General features: G+C 59.3%; 1 protein-coding gene across 7 annotated transcripts in view; it reads left to right on the top strand.

The window, feature by feature from the left end:
• Window positions 1-19,436, top strand: part of POR (P450 (cytochrome) oxidoreductase) — a 59,451-nt gene that overhangs the window by 35,887 nt on the left and 4,128 nt on the right. For all 7 annotated transcript variants that reach the window (XM_021085556.1, XM_021085553.1, XM_021085554.1 and 4 more), the window contains 6 exon segments: window positions 12,926-12,974; window positions 15,603-15,731; window positions 17,178-17,327; window positions 17,758-17,882; window positions 18,292-18,381; window positions 18,734-18,832. In XM_021085556.1, coding sequence (XP_020941215.1) covers window positions 12,926-12,974; window positions 15,603-15,731; window positions 17,178-17,327; window positions 17,758-17,882; window positions 18,292-18,381; window positions 18,734-18,832 — 642 coding nt within the window.

Here is a 19,436-nt window from a genome sequence, read left to right as displayed (position 1 = left end):
TGGAGGTTCCCAGGCAAGGGGTCCAATTGGAGCTACAGCTGCCAGCCTACACCACAGCCACAGCAATGGAGGATCTGAGCTGCATTTGTGACCTACACCCCAGCTCACGGCAACACCAGATCCTTAATCCACTGAGCGAGGCCGGGGATCGAACCCGCAGCCTCATGGTTCCTAGTCGGATTCGTTTCCACTGAGCTACGACGGGAACTCCAGCGTTGCCTTTGAAACCAGATCTGCAGACCCCACAGCCCCCTCTCCCCGACTTGCCATACGTGGCCTTCTGTCTCTGAAAGAAGTCGTTAATCTTCCTCTTTCAAAGGGGAGGAAACGGAGACTCAGAGAGGTCCTCCCGCGGGACCTCCTGCTCTGTAGCCTCATTGTTGTCCTGCCCACTTGCAGTTTCAGTGAACACACGTGGTTTTGGCCACAGCACAGAGCCTCCCTCACCCACCAGGCAGTGGACAGTGATCCGTGGGGGCTCGACTCAGCCCGTAGCCGCTGCCTGCAGATGCACCCGGGCCAGGATGGCACTCTGGGCTGGGCAAGCATCTGTGCTGGCAGGCACTCCAGGCAGTCCTTGCCCTCAGCGGCGGGCAAGGGTTGGGCAAGGGTTTAACACACCAGTTGGAGGAGACTTTGCCCGAATTCTCCCCCGGGGGCAGGTTCCTGCTCAGGCATGGCCCTGTGGGACTGGAGTGCTGCGGGCGAAGCACCTCTGCCTGCTAAAGGGGCGGTGCGGGACCCCGCCAGAGATCCCGGGGACCGGCCTGGGGCTCGTCACATCAGACGGATGAGCGCTTGCGACCGGCCAGTGAAGCGGAGGCTTGCCTTCCAGTCCCCTGGGAGGGGCAGTCCCGGGAAGAGACTCTGGGGAGCGCAGGGCAGGCTGCTCAGAGGCGCCTTTGGGGTGGTCTGTGGGTGGAGTCGGGTGTGGCCCGGGGGCGAGGAGGGCCGGGCCGTGTGGGTGGCAGCGCTCCGATTGTGGGACGGGGTTTGTGTTTGGGACGAGTGCGGGGGCGGTGGACGAGGCAGGCGGGAGCCCCGCTTGCAGAGGGTCCTCGAGACCAGTGAAGCGATGCAGCCCTGGCGTCAGAAGGGCCCCGGCTGGGGGATGGATGCAGGGCCTTCAGGAGGCAGGACGCAGGGGGCAGGGTTGTTCCAGTAAGGGGTCCAGAGGGAGGTGATGAGCCTGACAAGAGGGTCCCCAGCAGCAAGGACAGTGAAGGCACATTAGGAGGAACCCAGGGCTGGTTGGGCGCAGAGAAGCGGGAGGGACAGTTAGTTGAAGGGGAGGTGGAGCCGAGGTGCAGGCTCAGGTTGGGAAGGAAAGAAGGAGGGACCGGGTGGACGTCTGTCGTGGAGTCCCTGGGGAGTGGCTAGATGGGGCAGGGGAGCCAGGCAAACCCCACATCTAAGAGGTTTGGGCCCCTCGCAAGCCGTGAGGCTGGGGTTGGGGTTGGGGGCCGCCAGAGAAAAGGGAGAGTGAGGCGCCAGCAGGAAGACAGCGACATGTCTTTCCCCGGGGCCGAGGGAGCTGTGGCCACGGGGTCAGGCCGCTTACCCTTCACCTGCCCGCTGGTCTCAGGGCCGACAGGGAGCCGGAGACCAGGGAGGGCTCGGGGGCAGGTCGGTTCTGGAAGGCCTTGGTGGCCTCCTCGGTGGCCTCCTTGGGTCTTTGTTCCTAAGTTTTTCACTGAAGCACAGAACGTGGGGACGTAGAAGTGGACAGATCCTAAGCGCCAGGATTGAGTGCTTGTCACCAAATGGACACATTCACCTAAGAAACGGCCCCTCGGGCCCCTCCAGTCTCACTGCCTCCCAGGTCGCCTGCCCTCCCGACTTCCCGTGACGGAGACAAATGTCTGTGCCCCAGGTGGTGTCTTCATCGGCCTCTTAACACTTTTTTCAGGTTTAGCCACAGTTCTCTCATTCTTATTGCTGCATAATGTGTGCTGTCATTCATATTATTCTGTCGTGGCAGTAAGCCGCTATTTATTCATTCCGATGGTCACGGCCCGTTAGATGGCTTCCAGCCTGAGGCGCTATTGCCAGCGGTCCTGCAGGGAACAGGCAGGTGCATGTGGCCTTAGCTCCGCCAGGTGCGTGGTGGATGTGGCATCGGGGGTCTGCGGGAAGGCCCACACGCACCTCTGTTAGAAGTGGCTGGATTTCCCGCGTGCTGGTACCAGCATCCAGTCCCACCCCCGGCATGCAGGGGGTCAGCTGCTTCCCACCCTCACCAACTTGTCACTTTTTCTTTTTTTTTTTTTTTTTGTTTTTTTTTTTTGCCTTTTTAGGGCCGCACCTGCGGCATATGGAGGTTCCCAGGCTAGGGGTCCAATCGGAGCTGTAGCCACAGCAACTCGGGATCCGAGCCGAGTCTGCGACCTACACCACAGCTCATGGCAATGCCAGATCCTTAGCCCACTGAGCAAGGCCAGGCATCGAACCCGCAACCTCATGGTTCCCAGTCGGATTCGTTTCCACTGTGCCGCGACAGGAACTCCAGCTTCTGCCACCTTTTGTATTTTAGCCAATCTAATGGGCCTGTGGTGGGACCTGTCTTAAAGTCTGATGACCCTTTCGTGTGATTTTTTTGACCGCCGAGATACCTATTGTGAAGGTCCATTCAAGACCTTGCCCATTTTTTTTTCTGTGGGGTTGGTGGCCTTGTTGATTTGTCACAGCTGTTCATATATTCCAGATTCAAATCCTTTGTTAGGTGTCCATGTGTGGCCAGTGTTTTTCTGTAACTTGCCTTTTTCCTCTTTTAAGAGTGTCTTTTGATGATCAGAAGTTCTTGCCTCAAACTACTCCGATTCGTTGACATTTTGGTTGGCCTTCACTTTTATTGTTAAGGCTTTTGCATCCCATTTAAGAAACCTTATCTTGAGGTCGTGAAGCTGCTCTTTTGAGTTTTCCTTCTAAAAGCGTCACTCCTGTAGCTTTTATACTTCCGCCTGCCATCCAGCCGAAATTGATTTTGGCGGGCACATTGTCAAGGCGCTTCGAGACTCGTTTGTTTCCTCATGGCTCTCCATCCTCTCGATCCAGGGCCAGTTCCTTAGTTAGTTTTCGGCCGTCCCCCGGCATGTGGAGCTGCCGGGCCAGGGATCAGATCCAAAGCCACGGTTGCAACCTGTGCCACAGCTGTGGCAACACTGGATCCCTGTGCCGGGCCCAGGATCAAACCTGCATCCTGGCACTGCAGAGATGCCACCGGTCCCTTTGTGCCACGGTGGGAACTCCTAGCACCGTTATTAAAAAAGGTTGTTCTTTTCTCGTGCACTGAAGCCTCACTGTGGATGTAAATCAGGTGACCGTATAGATGGGGGTCGGTTCCTGGATTCCTTGTTCTGTTGATCTGTTTCCTGTCCTTTCACCAGTAACCGCACTGCTATGTTTTGTCTGGTTTTACAGTGACTCTTGACTTGGCATCTGGTGGTCCAAGTCCTCCAGGTTTGTTCCTCTTTCGTAAGCTTCTCTCGGCTTTTTTGGGTCCTTGGCATTTCTACTTATCTTGGAATCACCTTGACAGTGTCCGCCAAGACAAACCAACAGGAACACCTGCCGGGATTTCAGTCGGGATTGGAATCTGTCCATGCATCAGCATCTTTTCATTATCGAGCCTCCTACTCTGTGAACCTGGTTTTTATCCCCCTGGGGAGATCTTTGGAAGGGTTAGTAAGAGCATTTAAAGGCTTGTTAAAGAGGAGCAGTTACCGGCCTCACGATCTCTCTGTGATAATCCTGATGACTTTTGAAATCATTCTTTGAGCTCCACTCCCACTCGCTCCCCAGCTCGCCACCCCTGGGCAGAGCCTCCAGACCAGGGAGCTGCGGATGGAAGGGAGCCCGCAGGATGGTGGCTCCCACAGGAGTCCCAAGTTCGGGATCCCTTTGTGCCCCGACGAAGTTTTTTCTCACACAGGGAATACGGCACCCCTCTTGTTGGGTGGCATTTGTGGATGTTTCTGCTCCCACAGGGCAGAGATAATGTCCCCGTTCCTCTCTGGGTCCCTCTGTGAGCACAGGGCCCGCGTGAAGATGCTCAGAGACAGGCGGTTGAATTCGTAAACGCCAAATCTGCGCGGGTGTCTGTCTGCCTCCAAGGCACGGGGGGCTCACAGGCTGGCTGCGGCTTACCTGCATATTTTTTTCGATTTTTAAATTAGAACATTGAAAGCCTGGCAGGTTCACAGCAGCAGAATTCATGATTCGAAGGGATCCTCCGCGTTTTCCACTGTAAAACCAGCGTCAAATGAACGTGCCACACCGAAGAGTTCTAGTTTTAAAATGTGAATTATTAAATAGGTAATATGCTTTCATTGAAAAACCTATCAGTTCTGGGTTTCGTTTGTTTTTTGTTTTTGTTTTTTAAAGAATCCAGTAATTTCACCTCAAGTTTTAACCTCAGACATAGCTTCTTTTGGGGGAGAAAAAAAAAATTTTTTTTTAAAAAGACAACCTGGCCAAACTGGGCTCAGAGTGACCCCTGTCAGCCATGGCGGGGTCCGAGCAGGGCCTTTTTTCGAGACGGGGCCTGCACCGCAGCCTCTGCTGTGCTTACAGCCCCGGGAAGCAACCCCCACCCCAGCTCTGCTTCACCTGTGGCACCTGCGTGCTTATGCAGCATTTCCAGCATCAGAAAGCAGGGGACTCATCACCCAGTTTTAACAACTGTCCGTTCCCAGCCAGGCCCGTTTCCTCCCCCCTCCCCACGGTTCCCGGATTGTCTTCAAACATATAATTTTACAATCATGTAATTCATCTGAATTATGAAATATTTCCTGTGAAATTTTATGGAAGTAGGAACTCAGTCCTCTCAAATTCAAGGACTCCCCATTTTAAACCTTACACGGCGCCACCCCCCAGCCCTGAAAGTCCGCAGAACGCCTCAGTGTCATCCCATACCCAGCTGGCATTGTTCATAGCTCCCTGAGTGACTGATCAGGTCTTTAAACCCCTTTTTTTTTTTTTTTTTTTTTTTTTCTAAGTTCAGGCTCTTAATCCGTGCTTTGCAGCTGATTACTAAATCTTCTAAGTGTCTTGAGGGGTCAGTGGTAGTCGAGGTGTCATTTGCATAGAGTAAAATTCTTTTTTAAAGTGTACAGATGGGAGTTCCCGTTGTGGCTCAGCAAAAACGAATCTGACTAGCATCCACGAGGGTGCAGGTTTGATCCCTGACCTTTCTCAGTGGGTTAAGGACCCGGTGTTGCCATGAGCTGTGGTGTAGGTCGCAGATGCGGCTCAGATCCCGAGTTGCCGTGGCTGTGTTCCTGTTCGATCCCTAGCCTGGGGCGAGCAGCTATAGTTCCTGTTCGACCCCTAGCCTGGGAACCTCCATATGCCTCAGGTGCGGCCCTAAAAAGAGCCAAAAGAAGCATGTAGTTTGATGAAGCCTGACAGGTGTGTGCAATTGTGTAACCAGTGTTACAGTCAAGATACAAAACACCTCACACCCCAAAAAGCTCGCCCACCAGGTCCCTTCGCCGTTGGCATCCCCAGCCCCCAACCCCAGATCAGTGGCAACCACTGATCTTATTTCCGTCCATGTGGTTTTGCCTTTTCCAGGATGTCATGCCGATGGTGTTAGGCTGCGCTGGCCTCCAGGGCTGGGCTGCCTCCCTTTCTCGCGGTGCCAGGGCCGCGGGCTTCCTTCTCCTCCTGTGATTGCTTTGAGGCATTTTTGTTGAAGAACCCAGACCATTTGTTGCCTGGGGTTTCCCACAATCTGGATTTCGCTGAGGATATTCCTCTGGGGGTGGCTTCCAAAAAGCCACTCAAGAGCTCATTCTCCCCGCGCGCTCTTGCCAGAAAGGCCGGGAGAGCTGGAGGCAGGACTCGGGGCCGCCTCTCTCCAGCCTATCTCCTTCCAGCAGAGGGAGAGGGAGCTGGTTTTTTCCACACCAGCTCAGGGCCGCTCTTCCCAGAGAGAGGTCCCCATGACAGTTTTCTTACAAGGAGAGAAGCGGGAGGAAAGGCTGCTGTGGCCGCGGGGGTGAGCAGCGCCCGAAGCCTCCTGCATCCGAGGAGGAGGAGGCGGCGTGGTCTCAGGGTGTTCACGCTGCCCCTGCGAGCACAGGTGTGGCTTTTCTGCTGCCACCTGACTGCCAAGGGCCCAGTCCTGTCCCTTGATGAGACTGGAGTAGCTTTGCTGTTGAAGCCAGTGCCTGAGACCTCAGACTGGCCCGTCTGGGAAAGGGATTCGGAGCCGAGCATCAGCGCCCCTGACCTCACTGGTCATCATCAGAGGCACTTGGTGCTGGGGACCCCACCTCTGTGGGCCAGGCAGGGACACGCGACGTCCTCAGGGGCTCACGTGCGTTGGGGGTCATGCGGGTGGTACAGTGGACGGTGCCGGGAAAGCCCAGGTGGTGGGGCGCAGAGGAGGGACATCCCTCCCTCGGGGGCACATCAGGCTGCAGGTGCCCCTACCCCGAGCTGAGTCTGGGAGGCTGAGGACAAGGCTGGGAAGAGGCTGCATGTGCAGGAGCCCGGGCCGAGGACGAGCAGGGCCACTCTGGGCAGGGCGCATGTTGGTAGAGCCAGGGCGTAGGTCACCAAGGGAGTCGGGGGTCGTGAAGGGAGCTGAGACAGGAGAGCAGAGGTCAGGGAAGCCCTCAGAAAGCCCAGGGAGGGCTCGTGCTGGGACAGGGCCCCGAGAGCAGCCGTCCCCGAGTGCAGTTTGGAGGAAGGTCATCGGGGGCGTTGGCATCGACCTGGGTCCGTGGCATAGATGGTGAGCAGGGCACCAGCGCAGAGGTGTCAATGGCTCGGAGAAACAGTGGGTGACGGTGACAGAGCGTTCTGACACTTCCTCCTCCGATCCCCGTCGCACAAAAGGCAAAGCTCATTGGAGGGGAGGTAATTTAGCCACGGCTGAGAATGAATAAGCCCCAGAGCAGGACCTCAGGCTGGGGCCTCGCTGCCCCCACCCTGCCCTCGTCCCCCTCCCGCCCCACTCTCCTTCTCCCTTTGATTATACTCCATGGCAGGGCCACTTTCTCTGTGACAAGAGCCAGGTCATCCACTGTCAGAGGACGTGGCTTTCTCTCTGTCCCGGACGGGCTGGATCCTCTGAGCAGTACCCCGGGCCTCCATCTCGGCAGTAGCGCCAGCCCTGACTGGCACCTGCCTGGCCCGAGAGGGGACAGGCCTCCTGGGCCACGCAGGCTGTGGAGTCCTGACGAGCACAGTGCTGAATACATGTTGAAGGCTGTTGGGGGAGCCATGTGGGGGGAACAGCCGCCCCCCGAGCCTCAGAGCACCCTGAGTCCCAGGGGGAGGCTCCCACACCCACCTCAAGCTCCCACCTGCCAGAGGCCAGTGTCACAGGAAGCAGTGTCCTCACCACCTTCCGTGGGGGTGCTGGTTCCCGTTCTCGGCCGTCAGTGGAGAGAGCTGCTGTTTTTTGCTTAAGCTCCTGCGAACCACTTTGCCCCAAAGGCAGCTCTTCCAAACCATTAGCCTCCCGCCCCGAGGCTCCGGACCGGCTCTGCCCATGGGAGAGACACCGGCTCCTTCCAGCCCGCCTCCCCCGCTCTGCCGCCATCGTCATTGTGTGTCTGTCCCCTCTCCCATCATGGGTGCCTGCTGCCCCGGGGATGGAGAACTCGGCCCACTCTAGGCTTCGGGAGGGCACTGGTCAAAAGCAGCTCGCTGCCCTGTGTGTCACCGAGGGCAGGGAAAAGTACCGGAAGGCATCAGGTCCATTCTGCAGAAAATTAAATTGCAGCAACCCTTCTGCGCATTGCCTGGGACTGGAACCAAAGTGAATCAGGCCGGGCCATCGTGGCTCACCTCTGTCCAAGTGACTCAGTGCTTTTGTCCACCCTCGTCTTGCCTTCCCGACCCAGCAGGGCCACAGGTGACTCTGAAGCCCAAACCAGAGACACTTGGCTCCCAGTTGGGCGTGGGGAGCCCTCATTGGAACCTTTTGGGCTCCGTGCTGGGCCGGCTGCGGCCTCTTGAGCTTGGGTTCCTCCGAAGGGGTCTCCTCCCTGGGAATGTTTCAGCCGCACGTGCAGTGCCCGCCTTGCCCAGTCCCGCACGCTGCGCCGCGGGAGGTGGCGGGGTGCCGCTTTGGCACCCGCTCTGCTCGCAGGTGACGGGGCATCTCGGGCTCTGTTACCCGTGGTTGTGTAGGGAGAAGGCCGGGAAGCAGATGTAATTTAATGTGACCCGAGGCGGGATCGATGCCTCGCCTCACGGGAGCCGTCCTCCCATGGCAACGCGCGTCCAGAAGAGCTTTGTCCAGCCTGTGCGACTTCCTCTTTCTCTCTTTTTTTTAATGGAAAGGGGGGTTGTGGGGAGAAAGGGCTGTGATACTGTCAGTTACCAAGGAGACCCGAGCCGGGGTTGGAGAGGTTTTCTCCTTCCCTCGCCCCGTGCAGGGCTCCCGGGAGGCCTCAGCCTGGAGTCCCGGGCCCTCCCTGCCGGCGCCGCCGGATGCAGCAGCGTTCCCAGGCTGGGGACCGAGGCAGGCAGGCAGGCGGGGGCTCGGCAGGGCTTCCGAGAGGACCGGGTGTCCAGGAGGATGCTCAGCGACCGGGGGCCGGGCCGCCTGCCGCCAGCGCTGGTGGAACGCGGACAGAGCCCAGCTCGCTAGCCGCCGGCTCCCCGCCTGTTCCCCAGAAAGCAGCCTGCCTTTCCTCTCAGTCCCGGAGCTGGGGTGCGAAGCCATGGGGTGCGTGTACTCGGCTCCGCAGGACGAGCCCCCCCTGACAAGGTCAGTTATGGAGAGCGTCCCCACAGGCAGCCCTCCCGGGAGGGCATGGAACTTCCTCTCAGGCGGGGACACCTGGAGGCACAGGTGTACAGGTGACCGGCAGATTTGGGGGCGGTTCTAGGGGGCTCACTGGGGCATGGCCACCCTGGCCCCTTCAGTCCTGGTTTGCCGGCCGTGTTTCTCTGCTTGTAAAGGAGGGGGTTTCGACTGGAAACCAGGAAGGCGCCAGCGCCCCCCTTCTCCGCCTGTGACAGCTAAGGTCCCAATGCAAGTCCCAGCGCGAAGTTGTGGGGGGACGGGCTTGGTAAAGCCCCCCGAGGGCACCCAGGTGTAGACCTGCTTGGGGGCCCCCAGCCAGGAGTCACAGTGGGCAGGCCGCTCCCAGTCCCGCTGCTGCCCAGCAGGCCAGTTATAACCATTGGGGATGTGGGGAACCTGCCCGGGTCGGCCAGTGACTAGCGGCTGGGACGGGCCTTCCCTTTTCCCCTCGGGGGTCTGAGGGAGGGGTCCTCCCTTCCCCGGGGCTGAGGCTAATGACGGGACCAGCGGCGGCCTTCAGAAGTGCAGGCCTTTCTCGGGAGCATCTGCTCCCTGGGGCCGGGGGGCACCCAGCACATCTTGCCCGCCCTCTGACACCCCCAAACAGACCTGCGGGGGAGGGCTCCCCTCTGCTCCTCTCCCCACTGGCCTGGAACGCCTGCCCCAGCCTCATCCAGGGCCCCTCGGCTGCCGGCCTCTGTGCCTCCCCTCTCGGGAGCCGTCTTCCTCCATGAGAAGTGTGCCCAGCGCTTCCCAGATGCCTTTCCCGGTCTCTTCGGCCACGGTGGCCCCTCCCCCGGAAGCCCCGTGGCACGGTGTCTGCTCCATCCACCGGTCTTCGTACATCCCACCTTGTGCCCTTGGGTGTCTTTGAAATCACAGGGTGACCCAGATGGCTTTCTTCTTCCAGAGAGCACCCTCTCTATCCCTGAGCGTTAATCTCCTTTCCAGGCGCCGCGCAGGGCACCAGGGCGGCTGCAGAAGCCGAGATGCAGTGTTTTCAGTCGAGGGATCCAAGGCCTCGAGGGGCCTGACCTGTCCAGTCACAGGCCCACTTGGTGGCAGAACCAGGACCCGAGTCTCTGCTCCTGATGTGTGGTCGCTTCCCTTCTTCCTGATTTTCCTGGGTGCTTCCTTCCCAGCCTGGTGATTGCCCTTGGAAGGTAGAGGCTGCCTCATTTAGTCTGGCACAGTGCCCAGCCACCCTGGCGCATGTTTCCTGAAGGTGGAGGGAGGGCAGCCGGGCGCTCTCTGGGCACTGGGGGTGCCACTGGTCCCTTTCTTCAGTGAGGCCTCACATCCACCTGAGATGAAGCTTTTATGGAAACCTCTGTTCTTTGAGAAAAGTGGGCTTTTCCATGGAGGTCAGATCCTCTCGGGGGGCAGGGGAGCCTCCAAAGGCCTCTCAGGCCACCTTGGCCAACTTTCCACTGGGCAGACTCAGGACTGACCACCAGAAGCCAGTGAAATGCCCTGTGCCGGGCGCCGGGCATGGTGCCAACCGCAAAGAGCTATGCAGATGGCTCCGGAGTGTGAAGCCCAGGCTGCGAGCTGAGCAGCGAGCACACACTGAGTTGGGTGCCCCGACAGGGCACGAAGACGGCTGGAGCTAGTGACAAAAACCTTACGTCTGACAGGTGCTGTGGGGCGGAGCTTGCGCCTGTGCGGTGGGAGATGAGCAGGAGCTGGCAGGCAAGGGTTAGAGAAGGACGCTCTAGGCCAAGGCCATGGCGGGTCCGGGGACACAGAGGAACCAGAACGGCAGGTTGGCTCTTGTGGGCAGAGCAGTGCAAGCTGGGGGTGTGGATTCTGAATCGGTGCTCTCACCTTTCTCTTATGTGGACTAGCTTCTCTTTTGTGGTTTTATGCTTAGTGGGTGATGTGTGCTCAGGACTCAGTTCACAGCTACTCGGTGGAGGAATCCGTGTCATCGCGTGTCCTGCTTCGTTTCTCTAAGGGCAGGTCTTGGCGAGCACGCCGTGTTAGTGCCCAGACAGTGTCATAGGTCAGGTTCTAGTTCAGGCTCCACATGACTAGAGGGCTTGAGAGGACGCAGCGTGGTCACATGTCCAGACCCCAGGCCCCTTTGGAGTGTGGGTTGCAGTGGGCGTGGGAAGGTAGGGTCCAGGCCTGAGGGCCTCCATCCGTGCTCTGGCCCTGGCCCTGCTGAGGGGAGGGATGGGCCTGCCCAGGGGATGCCGGGGTGATGGGGGGTCGGGGATGGGCCGTCAGAATTGGAGGAGAGAGGCTGGCGTGGCCGAGCCAGGCGCCGGGCTTCTGCTCCCCCAGGGCCCCAGTGTGATGTTTCTTAACGGCGAGGCCCTGAAAGCAGCATTGGTCCTGTACCTACGAACCTAGTGAGAGACCCAGCCAGGACTTGGACATGAAACTTCCGTGTCTCCATGTTTACAAACACCTGTTGAACAGCTTTGCAGGCACGTTTGCAAAAAAACCCTCGCGTAACACGTGTCTCTGGGGAATCCAGGCATCTAGCCGGGGTGCATCGCTGTCACACTTGACTGTGCGCCGGAGGCCACACAGGGTGGTGAGAAGGGCAAAGAACGCGTGTCTTTTGGGCGCCAGGAAAGCACCCCCTGCAGGGCGCATATTGCAGACTGAACCACTTGGGTCTCCGGTCCTAGGAGATGCCACCCCTTCGTGTCCCGAGCTGCCCAGCCCCCGTCGCCCTCCCCCAGCCGCGTGCAGGAATTCCAATTGCTCCATAACGTCACCTGTTGGGGACCTTGTCATCATCTTTAAGCCGCCCTCCGTGGGCGCATCGTAGACCCCACTGTGGTTTTCATTTCCAGTCGAGCAGCTTTCCCTGCATTGCTGGGCCATTCAGATGCTCTGAGGAAATACCTTCCAAGCCTTTTGACAGCGTTTCTGTTGGATTATGTGTCTTTCTGACTGGTTTGTAGGGAGTCTTAGGTTCTCAACCCTGGCCCTGGTCGGTCAGGTGTGCGTGCGCCGCGGCCTCGTCTCCCGTCTCCCGTCTCCCGGGCCGGGGCTCGCCTTGCACGCCCTTCACAGCGTCGTCGGAAACAGAAGCAGCTGTATTTGAGTGTGCAGGTTTGTGCCTTGATTCCGACGAGAAAGGGAACGTGTTGCCTGCCTTGCTGCCCTGGGCCTGGAGTCCCCAGGAGGCTCCCCAGGCTGCTTTCCGAAGCCCCGCAGGCCTGGGGACGGGACCGAGAGGAGAAGGACAGGGCGTGGAGGCGGGGGCCGGAGGCCGGAGCTGGGAGTGGGAGAGCCGTCAGGCGTGCCGGGCAGTGACGCTGCTCTTGCAGGGGACGGAGTCACAGACGGGAACACAGAAGTGTGGCCCCAGGGGAAGGGGGCGAGGAGCTTAGGAATCCCAAGGGAGTTGCTATTTAAGTGGGGCCTGGAGGGGAGCAGGGGGCTGGGGGGTGAGGACGCTCTGGGCAGAGGCGGTGGTGTTGACAATTCTGAGGCCCATCCTGCAGGGATGGTGTGTGGAGGGGGACGGCAGGCGAGGCGGGGGACAGGTGCTGAAGGGACTTGTGTATCCCTGTCCTGAGGTCATGGGCGCCATTGAAGGTTTTAGAGTGGGGCAGTTGCATAGCCAAAATCTTATTTGGGGGTTCCTGTGTGGCTCGGCGAGTTAAGAACCTGGCTGGTAGCCATGAGGATGCAGGTCTGACCCCTGGCCTCGCTCAGTGGGTTAAGGATCTGGTGTTGCTGTGAGCTGCAGTGGAGGTCACAGTTGCAGCTCAGATCTGGCATTGCTGTGGCTGTGGGGCTACAGCTCGGGTTGGACCCCCTAGCCCGAGAACTCACATATGCCGCAGGTATGGCCCTAAAACAAACAAACAGCTTATTTGGGAGACTCCTGGTTGCCTTGTGAGGTGGAGACCAGACGGGAGACCAGGCTGCAGGAGCGCGGGCTGTGGGTACTGAATGAGCCAGGAGTGAGCATGAGCCTTCGTTGTTCTCATGTACCTGGTCGGGCAGGCCCTGGCCCTGCAAGGTGTTGGACTTGGATTTCCCAGGCCTCGGAGCCCGCTCCTGCCTCTTCCAGCCCCGGCTCTGGACAGGGGTGGCCGCTGGTGTGGCCACTGGCACATGCTGGGCTGCAACGCCCATCTCCGCGGCACGTGCCTCCCTTGCCCATCGGACGCTTTTGTCTTCCAGGACCTCCTCCGTCAAAGACAGCAGCTTCGTGGAAAAGATGAAGAAGACGGTGAGTTTTCTGCCGGGGCTCCTCCCAGGGAGGCGTGGTGGCCCTGGGGGGACACCTGGGGGCCCACTGGGCAGGGGGAGAGGGCGGGCGGGCCCCAGCTCACCAGCTCAGCTCAGCGCCCACGGCCACCACGTGCTGGTCTAAGCTCGGCCTCGAGGCTGCTCTGCTGTCTGGATGTTTGTCTCTTGCACAAACCAAACTCTAAGAAGAGACCGACTCTCTAACGCACACACGCAGCCCCGTCCCTTCCCTCCCAGACCTGGCTCCATCCAGGAGCAGAGGGAAACCTCTCGTGGGTGCGGTCGCAGCACAGCTCCAGCCTTATCTCTGTTTTTGTTTCTTGAAGGTATTGGCTTTTATGACAGGGCACTTCACTCACGAGGTTAAAAATCCACACCATAAACTATTCAGAGGAAAGCTGCTCTCCCATCCCTGTCCTTGTGTGTTATAGATCATTCCAGAGTTTCTTTCTGCGCATATCTTAAAAAGAGACTTTTATTTTGCACTTTAAAAAAATACACACACCGTTACAGACCTGAATTTTCTTTCCATGTAATGACACGTCTTGGAAGTCCTTTCCCAGGAATTCAGAGGCACCTCCCTCTTTCTTTCCACTCATCCAGTGAGTCCTTACGTGGCCACAAGTACTGTAATTTGTTTTAACACTGCCCTGTCGATGGCACTTGGAATATTTCTGATAGTTTTTACAGACCGCGCAACCGCTGCTGTGACTGTGTAGATCAATTTACCAACACGATAAAATCCCAGAAGTGGAATTGTTGGCGCAAAAGGTATATCTGCATTTGTGATAGAAGCTGCCAGATCACACGCCACCCCCGACAGGGGTCACACCAGGGCCGTCCCTGGCAGTGTGTGAGAAAACCTGTTCCCCACAGCCTCGCCAACAGAGACTTTTGCTTTTTAGGGCCACACCTGTGGCATATGGAGGTTCCCAGGCTAGGGAGTCGAATAGGAGCTACAGCTGCCAGCCTACACCACAGCCACAGCCATGTGGGATCCGAGCCACGCCTGCAACCTACAGCACAGCTCACAGCAACACCAGATCCCTGACCCACTGAGGGAGGCCAGGGATGGAACCCACATCCTCATGGATACTAGTCGGATTCACATTCAACTTTGGAGTGTTTTTTCATCATCCTCCAAAGCAAGCCCGCGCCCCTTGGTAGTCAGTCCCCCACCGTGAGCCCTAAGCCCCTGTCCACCTACTTTTTGTCTCTGTGGAACTGCCTGTGTGGACATTGCCTCTGGAGGGAATTGTCCAGTATATGGCCTTTCGTGGCATCTTTTTCTCAGCGTGTCCTCGGGGCTCAGCCACGCCGTGGCAGGTGTCGGCGCGTCATTCCTTTGTGTCGTCAGGTGCTGTTACAGTGGATGGACGCCTGCTGATTTTTCCACAGGACTTTTAGGATCACATTGTGGATGAAAAAGCAGTTCAGGGTTTTCTTAGGGTCGTGTGGCAGTCCTGTCCTGATGGGGGAGAACTGACATCGTGTGTGTTGCGTCTTCCTGGGCAGAATCAGGGTGTTTTCCCAGTTGGTTGCGTCCCTGTCACTCGGAAGCTTCTCGTATGCTTCTTGTCTGGCTTATTTCTAGGTACTTCCTATGTTTCGATGCTACCGCACATGTTTAGCTACTGTTTCATATCTTGATTTGTTTCCATAATGTGATATCATAAGCATTTTTTCCTTTATTATGTAGTTTTTATAGTGGTTATTTTAAAAGATCTCCTTTTTAAAATGATTTCTAGAAAATTCAGGGAACGTAAAAGGTATGAGAATATAGCAATTGTAATCCCTGCGCTTTATTTTGCCACTTAGACCTGTCGGTTGGGGCTCGGTGCAAAACCAGAGACCCCTACAGGCATTTGGGGCCCTGAGAGGCTGTTGCAGAGAAACCTCACGGCCACACAAAGGGGCCAGATGACAGCCTGGGCCTCGCGTCCACCTTCCGGCTCTTGCAGAGTGCCTCCGGTCGGCTGGATCGAATTTGCTGCATCCCTGGTTTCAGGGAGTTTGGGGAGTAGCGTTTGGGCTCTTCCAGAGCTGCTGCAAAGGGCACGTGAGGAGGGCGGAGGGCGGAGGGCGGGGAGGTGTGTGCGAGCTGGTCCATAGGTTTAGGTTTTTATTATAAAGCATATGTATGACTTTTGTAAACATCCAGAAAAATGTACATAAATTCCCCATTTGGGGAACTCCTATTTCATGCCATTCTTTTCCTTTGCGTGTGTATATGTCTAAACGACATGCATACACACAGATGTGGGGTGGGTACATAAAAAAATGGGTTATGCTATACATAGTTTTTGCACACCGCTTTTTTAACTGAATGTTACTTCTGCTTTTTTCACACGTCATTTGAGACTCTGTCCAGAGTGTGCTTTTGAGCAGCTGTGTGTAGGGGGCCTTGCTGGCTCCAGCCAGTCGGCTGGGGGGCCTGCGACCCCACCCGCTGCAGCGAGGGGCTGGCGCGAGTGCCTCAGGAAGGGCCTGACGCAGGAAGGAGAGGGGGTGCCGTGGAGGGGCTCACCGGCCCTGCGGTCACTGTGAGCCTCCGGGGGAGCCCGCGGCTCTTGGCCGCTCGCTGACCCCGCGTGTCTGGCGTCTCCAGGGCAGGAACATCATCGTGTTCTACGGCTCCCAGACGGGGACGGCGGAGGAGTTCGCCAACCGCTTGTCCAAGGACGCCCACCGCTACGGGATGCGGGGCATGGCCGCGGACCCCGAGGAGTATGACCTGGTGAGCGCCCGCCTCGCCCGGCACCTTCCTGTCCCGCAGGGCTGCCTCACAGCCCTAGGGACGTTGTGTCTGGGTCATGGAGACACCCGAAGGGCCGAGGTCGCCAAAGCCATAGCCGGGAATAGGCATCTCTTGTCATTGGTTCCAGTAGCCGGGTGGCCCCCGTTTTAGGGACATTAGGAACAGGTGGCCGGGTTGTGCACGTGGGTGCTCCCCGCACCACCCACGCGCCTTCCTGCCTGTGGGCTTCCCAGTGCCGGGCAGGTGCAGGCAGAAGGGAGGCGGGCACCTCGTGGGTTGGCCGTAGCTTAGAAGTTGAAAGGGTCCCAGCAGGTCAGGAGAAGAACTGTTTCGCATCTCCCCTCAGCCCCCCACCTCCTGAACTGCAGGGGGTGGGAGCTGGAAGGAGTCGGGGATCTGGGCACTCAGCCCGCTCTGCCCCTGGGCCGGCCCCACCCTGTTCCTTGCCGTCTGCCAAGGGGAGGGGTGTTAGACCATCTCCAGGAACCCCCGAGCCGGGCATTGGTGTGAGGCTGTAGATTTGCATGTCTGGCATGGGGAGAGGCCGGGGGAGCCTGAGAACAGGGGGAAAGGCCCCCACTGGGAGCTGCAGGATCCCTCCCGTCAGCCGTCCTCAGCACACGGCTCCTTCGGGTCAGCACAGGACGTGTGCAGGACTCGGTCCCTGTGCCCTGGCCCCAGCCGCACGCAGCCTGACTCAGAGGGCCGTCGGGGGCCAGCTCACTGGGCTCACTCTCCTGTTCAGAAACTCCCAGCAGCCTGCTTGCCTGTTTCTGGGGTAGCCGGGCCAGCGCCCAAGGTGGACGCAGTTGGCAGAGGCGGGGGAGGAGGCGATCCTCAGGCACCCAGGGCGGGCGAGGCTGGCGGGAGCAGGTTGTCAGGCTGCCCTGGGAAGATGCCCCCAGGGAGACACCTTCTTGCTTCTCTCCTGGTGGAGCCTTTGCCAGCCATCATGTGGGCTGTTGCTGCTCCAACACAATGAATGAACTTTCCCTTAGAACCCCTCTCCCCCGAGTGCCAGCTGCTTCCCACGCGAGCCACTTCTCTCCCACACCAGACCCCCGTTCCAGTCCTCTGCTTTTGGTCCTGGTGGGGGCCCCACAACCCCTCTCTTGCAGCCTGGGGTTGGAGTTGGCAGCCAGCTGGTTAGGAATGCGTGCAAGCCCAGGCCCTGCTGTGCCCCAGGGACCTTATGGCACTATGAGGTTCTCCCGTGGCCAAGGCTGATGCCCAGGGAACCATGTTCCAAGTGTCAGCTTGTACCTGGGAAACTGACAACACCCCAGGCCCTCAGCTGTGCTCTTCTGGGGCTGTTCCCTTTGCCTTGAAACGCACCCCATGCACTCGAACCCTGGACACGCCCATCTGCACCTGTGTTGGCAGCAGGCCCAGTCATGGTCACTGGGCCTGTCCCTGCCTCCCCAGTCTGACCTGAGCAGCCTGCCAGAGATCGAGAACGCCCTGGCAGTGTTCTGCATGGCCACCTACGGCGAGGGGGACCCCACTGACAATGCCCAGGACTTCTACGACTGGCTGCAGGAGGCAGACGTGGACCTCTCTGGAGTCAAGTATGCGGTGAGTCACCCATGTTGCGGCAGCCTCTGGAACCCCATGTCCAAGGAGCCCTCCTCCAGTGTGCACCTTGTTCTGATCAGCCAGGGCAGGCTGAGGTGCCAGGATGGGCTTCAAGCCCATGGCCTTGTGGGGAACTCACAGGGCGACCCTCCCTCCACCCTAGGGCTGGGCCCTAAGAGCTCCTCCCCATGTCCCAGCCCCGCTCTGCTCCAGGGGGCATTTGCTGCTGGAGGTTAAAGAGGAGTGGTGGGCTCACCTGGATTTGGCTGGGCAAGAAAACCGAGCGGTGAACACCCTGCTGCCACCAAGGTCAAGGCCGACGTGGCTCTGGACGGCCTGGGCTCCAGGTCACCGAAATAAAGCTGCCTCTGGGGCCTCACAGTGCAAGGTGTGGCAGGGACCGCTGACTGCCGACCCCTCCTCCATGCAGGTATTCGGCCTTGGGAACAAGACCTACGAGCACTTCAATGCCATGGGCAAGTATGTGGACAAGCGGCTGGAGCAGCTCGGGGCCCAGCGGATCTTTGATCTGGGGCTGGGCGACGACGACGGCAAGTGAGTGTCCCTCCCCTTGTGTGGACACGTGCAGACACACACGCATCGCTGTTGTCTGTCAGGGGCCTCAGCTCAGGGAGGGCAGAGCCGTGGTGTTGGCGCAGCTCCATCAGCCGCCTCACCAGGAAGGGAAGGCGATTCCCCACACCCTCCCGCCTCATCCAGCTCCGACAGGGGCCGCCCGCGGCCGCTGCAGACCCTCTGGATGCTTCCTGGTGCCCTGGGCTACGTCACTGGGCAGGCTGGTGTGAGATGAACGCTCGAGCTTAGGGGTTACCAGGGGAGAGAGTCCGGGCTGGCTCGGCAGCCCCACCTGGCACCAGGCTGTTGGGGGTAGTCAGCGCGCCCTCAGGGTCTCGCTGCCATGCTTGGGCTCCCTGGGGCCCGGCTCATCCCCTCTCGTCCCCAGCCTCGAGGAGGACTTCATCACGTGGCGAGAGCAGTTCTGGCCAGCCGTGTGCGAGCACTTCGGCGTGGAAGCCACTGGAGAGGAGTCCAGGTGAGTGCCACGGTGGGCGGGGCCTCCCGAGGGCGGGAGGCTGGCCTGGGGGTGCTGGGGCCGGAGGAGGCTCGGTCCGGATGCCAGAGAGGCTCAGGCCCGTGGGCTTGCACAGTAGCAACCGTCAGGCAGGCTTCCTCACCTCCCCACCTCGGGCCTGCCGGAGCCAGGCTGCCCAGCCCGCCCGCGTCCCGGCTCTCCTGCCTCCCACGCTCACACACCTCCTTCCTCGTGGGTCCCGTCTGGTCCCGCAGCCCCCAGGGCACGTCCCGTCTCCTCCCAGTCCCCCCCCTCCCCTCTCCCGGCCCTGCCAGCCGCCGCCCTCACCTGGGTCTCCTCCTCCTCCTGCTAGCATCCGCCAGTATGAGCTCGTGGTCCACACAGACATGGACACGGCCGTGGTGTACACGGGCGAGATGGGGCGCCTGAAGAGCTATGAGAACCAGAAGCCGTGAGTAGACAGTGTGGCCCGTCCATGGGCCTCCTTCGCCCGCCCTCATCCTGGAGCGGCTTAGGTGGGCCCTGGGTCCCCTCCCATCCCCGTGGTCCCGCGGGCCACTGAGGAGACAGGCACTCGCTCTGTGTGGACCTCATTTGGCCCGTACACATCCCGGGGTGGGGCGTCCACCAGCGCCTGGACCAGCACCTGGCGAGCGCAGCTCTGGGTCTAGGCTGCGTTTCGGCAGAAGGGTTCGTGTCCTTAAAATCGGCCTCGACAGTTGGCCTTTTTGTCCAAAAACTTAGTGTTCCTCTCTGGGGCCCCTGACGTGCCCCTGGGTGCCTCCCAGACTCCTGCTGGAGCCGCCCAGGAAAGTCCTTGAACCCCCGGGCTCTGAGATGGCACCCTGCTCTAGGCAGCCCGCGGCCGCGGTGGCCGGGAAGCCCGACGTGTCGGTGCCTTCCCAAAGTGCACGTTCCCCTCCTGCTCCCGGTTCCGGGCGTGTAGCCGAGGAGCTTTGCTCCAGTCACTCGGGACCCAGGCCTCTTTGGGCCCGGGAGCCGCCTTCTAGGGCCTGGCCGTCCCTGTGCTCAGCCCACCGACGGTGGGGTGTGCG

The sequence above is a fragment of the Sus scrofa genome, chromosome 3, assembly GCF_000003025.6.
Source record: "Sus scrofa isolate TJ Tabasco breed Duroc chromosome 3, Sscrofa11.1, whole genome shotgun sequence".
NCBI classification, from domain to species: Eukaryota; Metazoa; Chordata; class Mammalia; order Artiodactyla; family Suidae; genus Sus; species Sus scrofa.
This window is presented reverse-complemented; position numbering and strand designations above follow the sequence as displayed.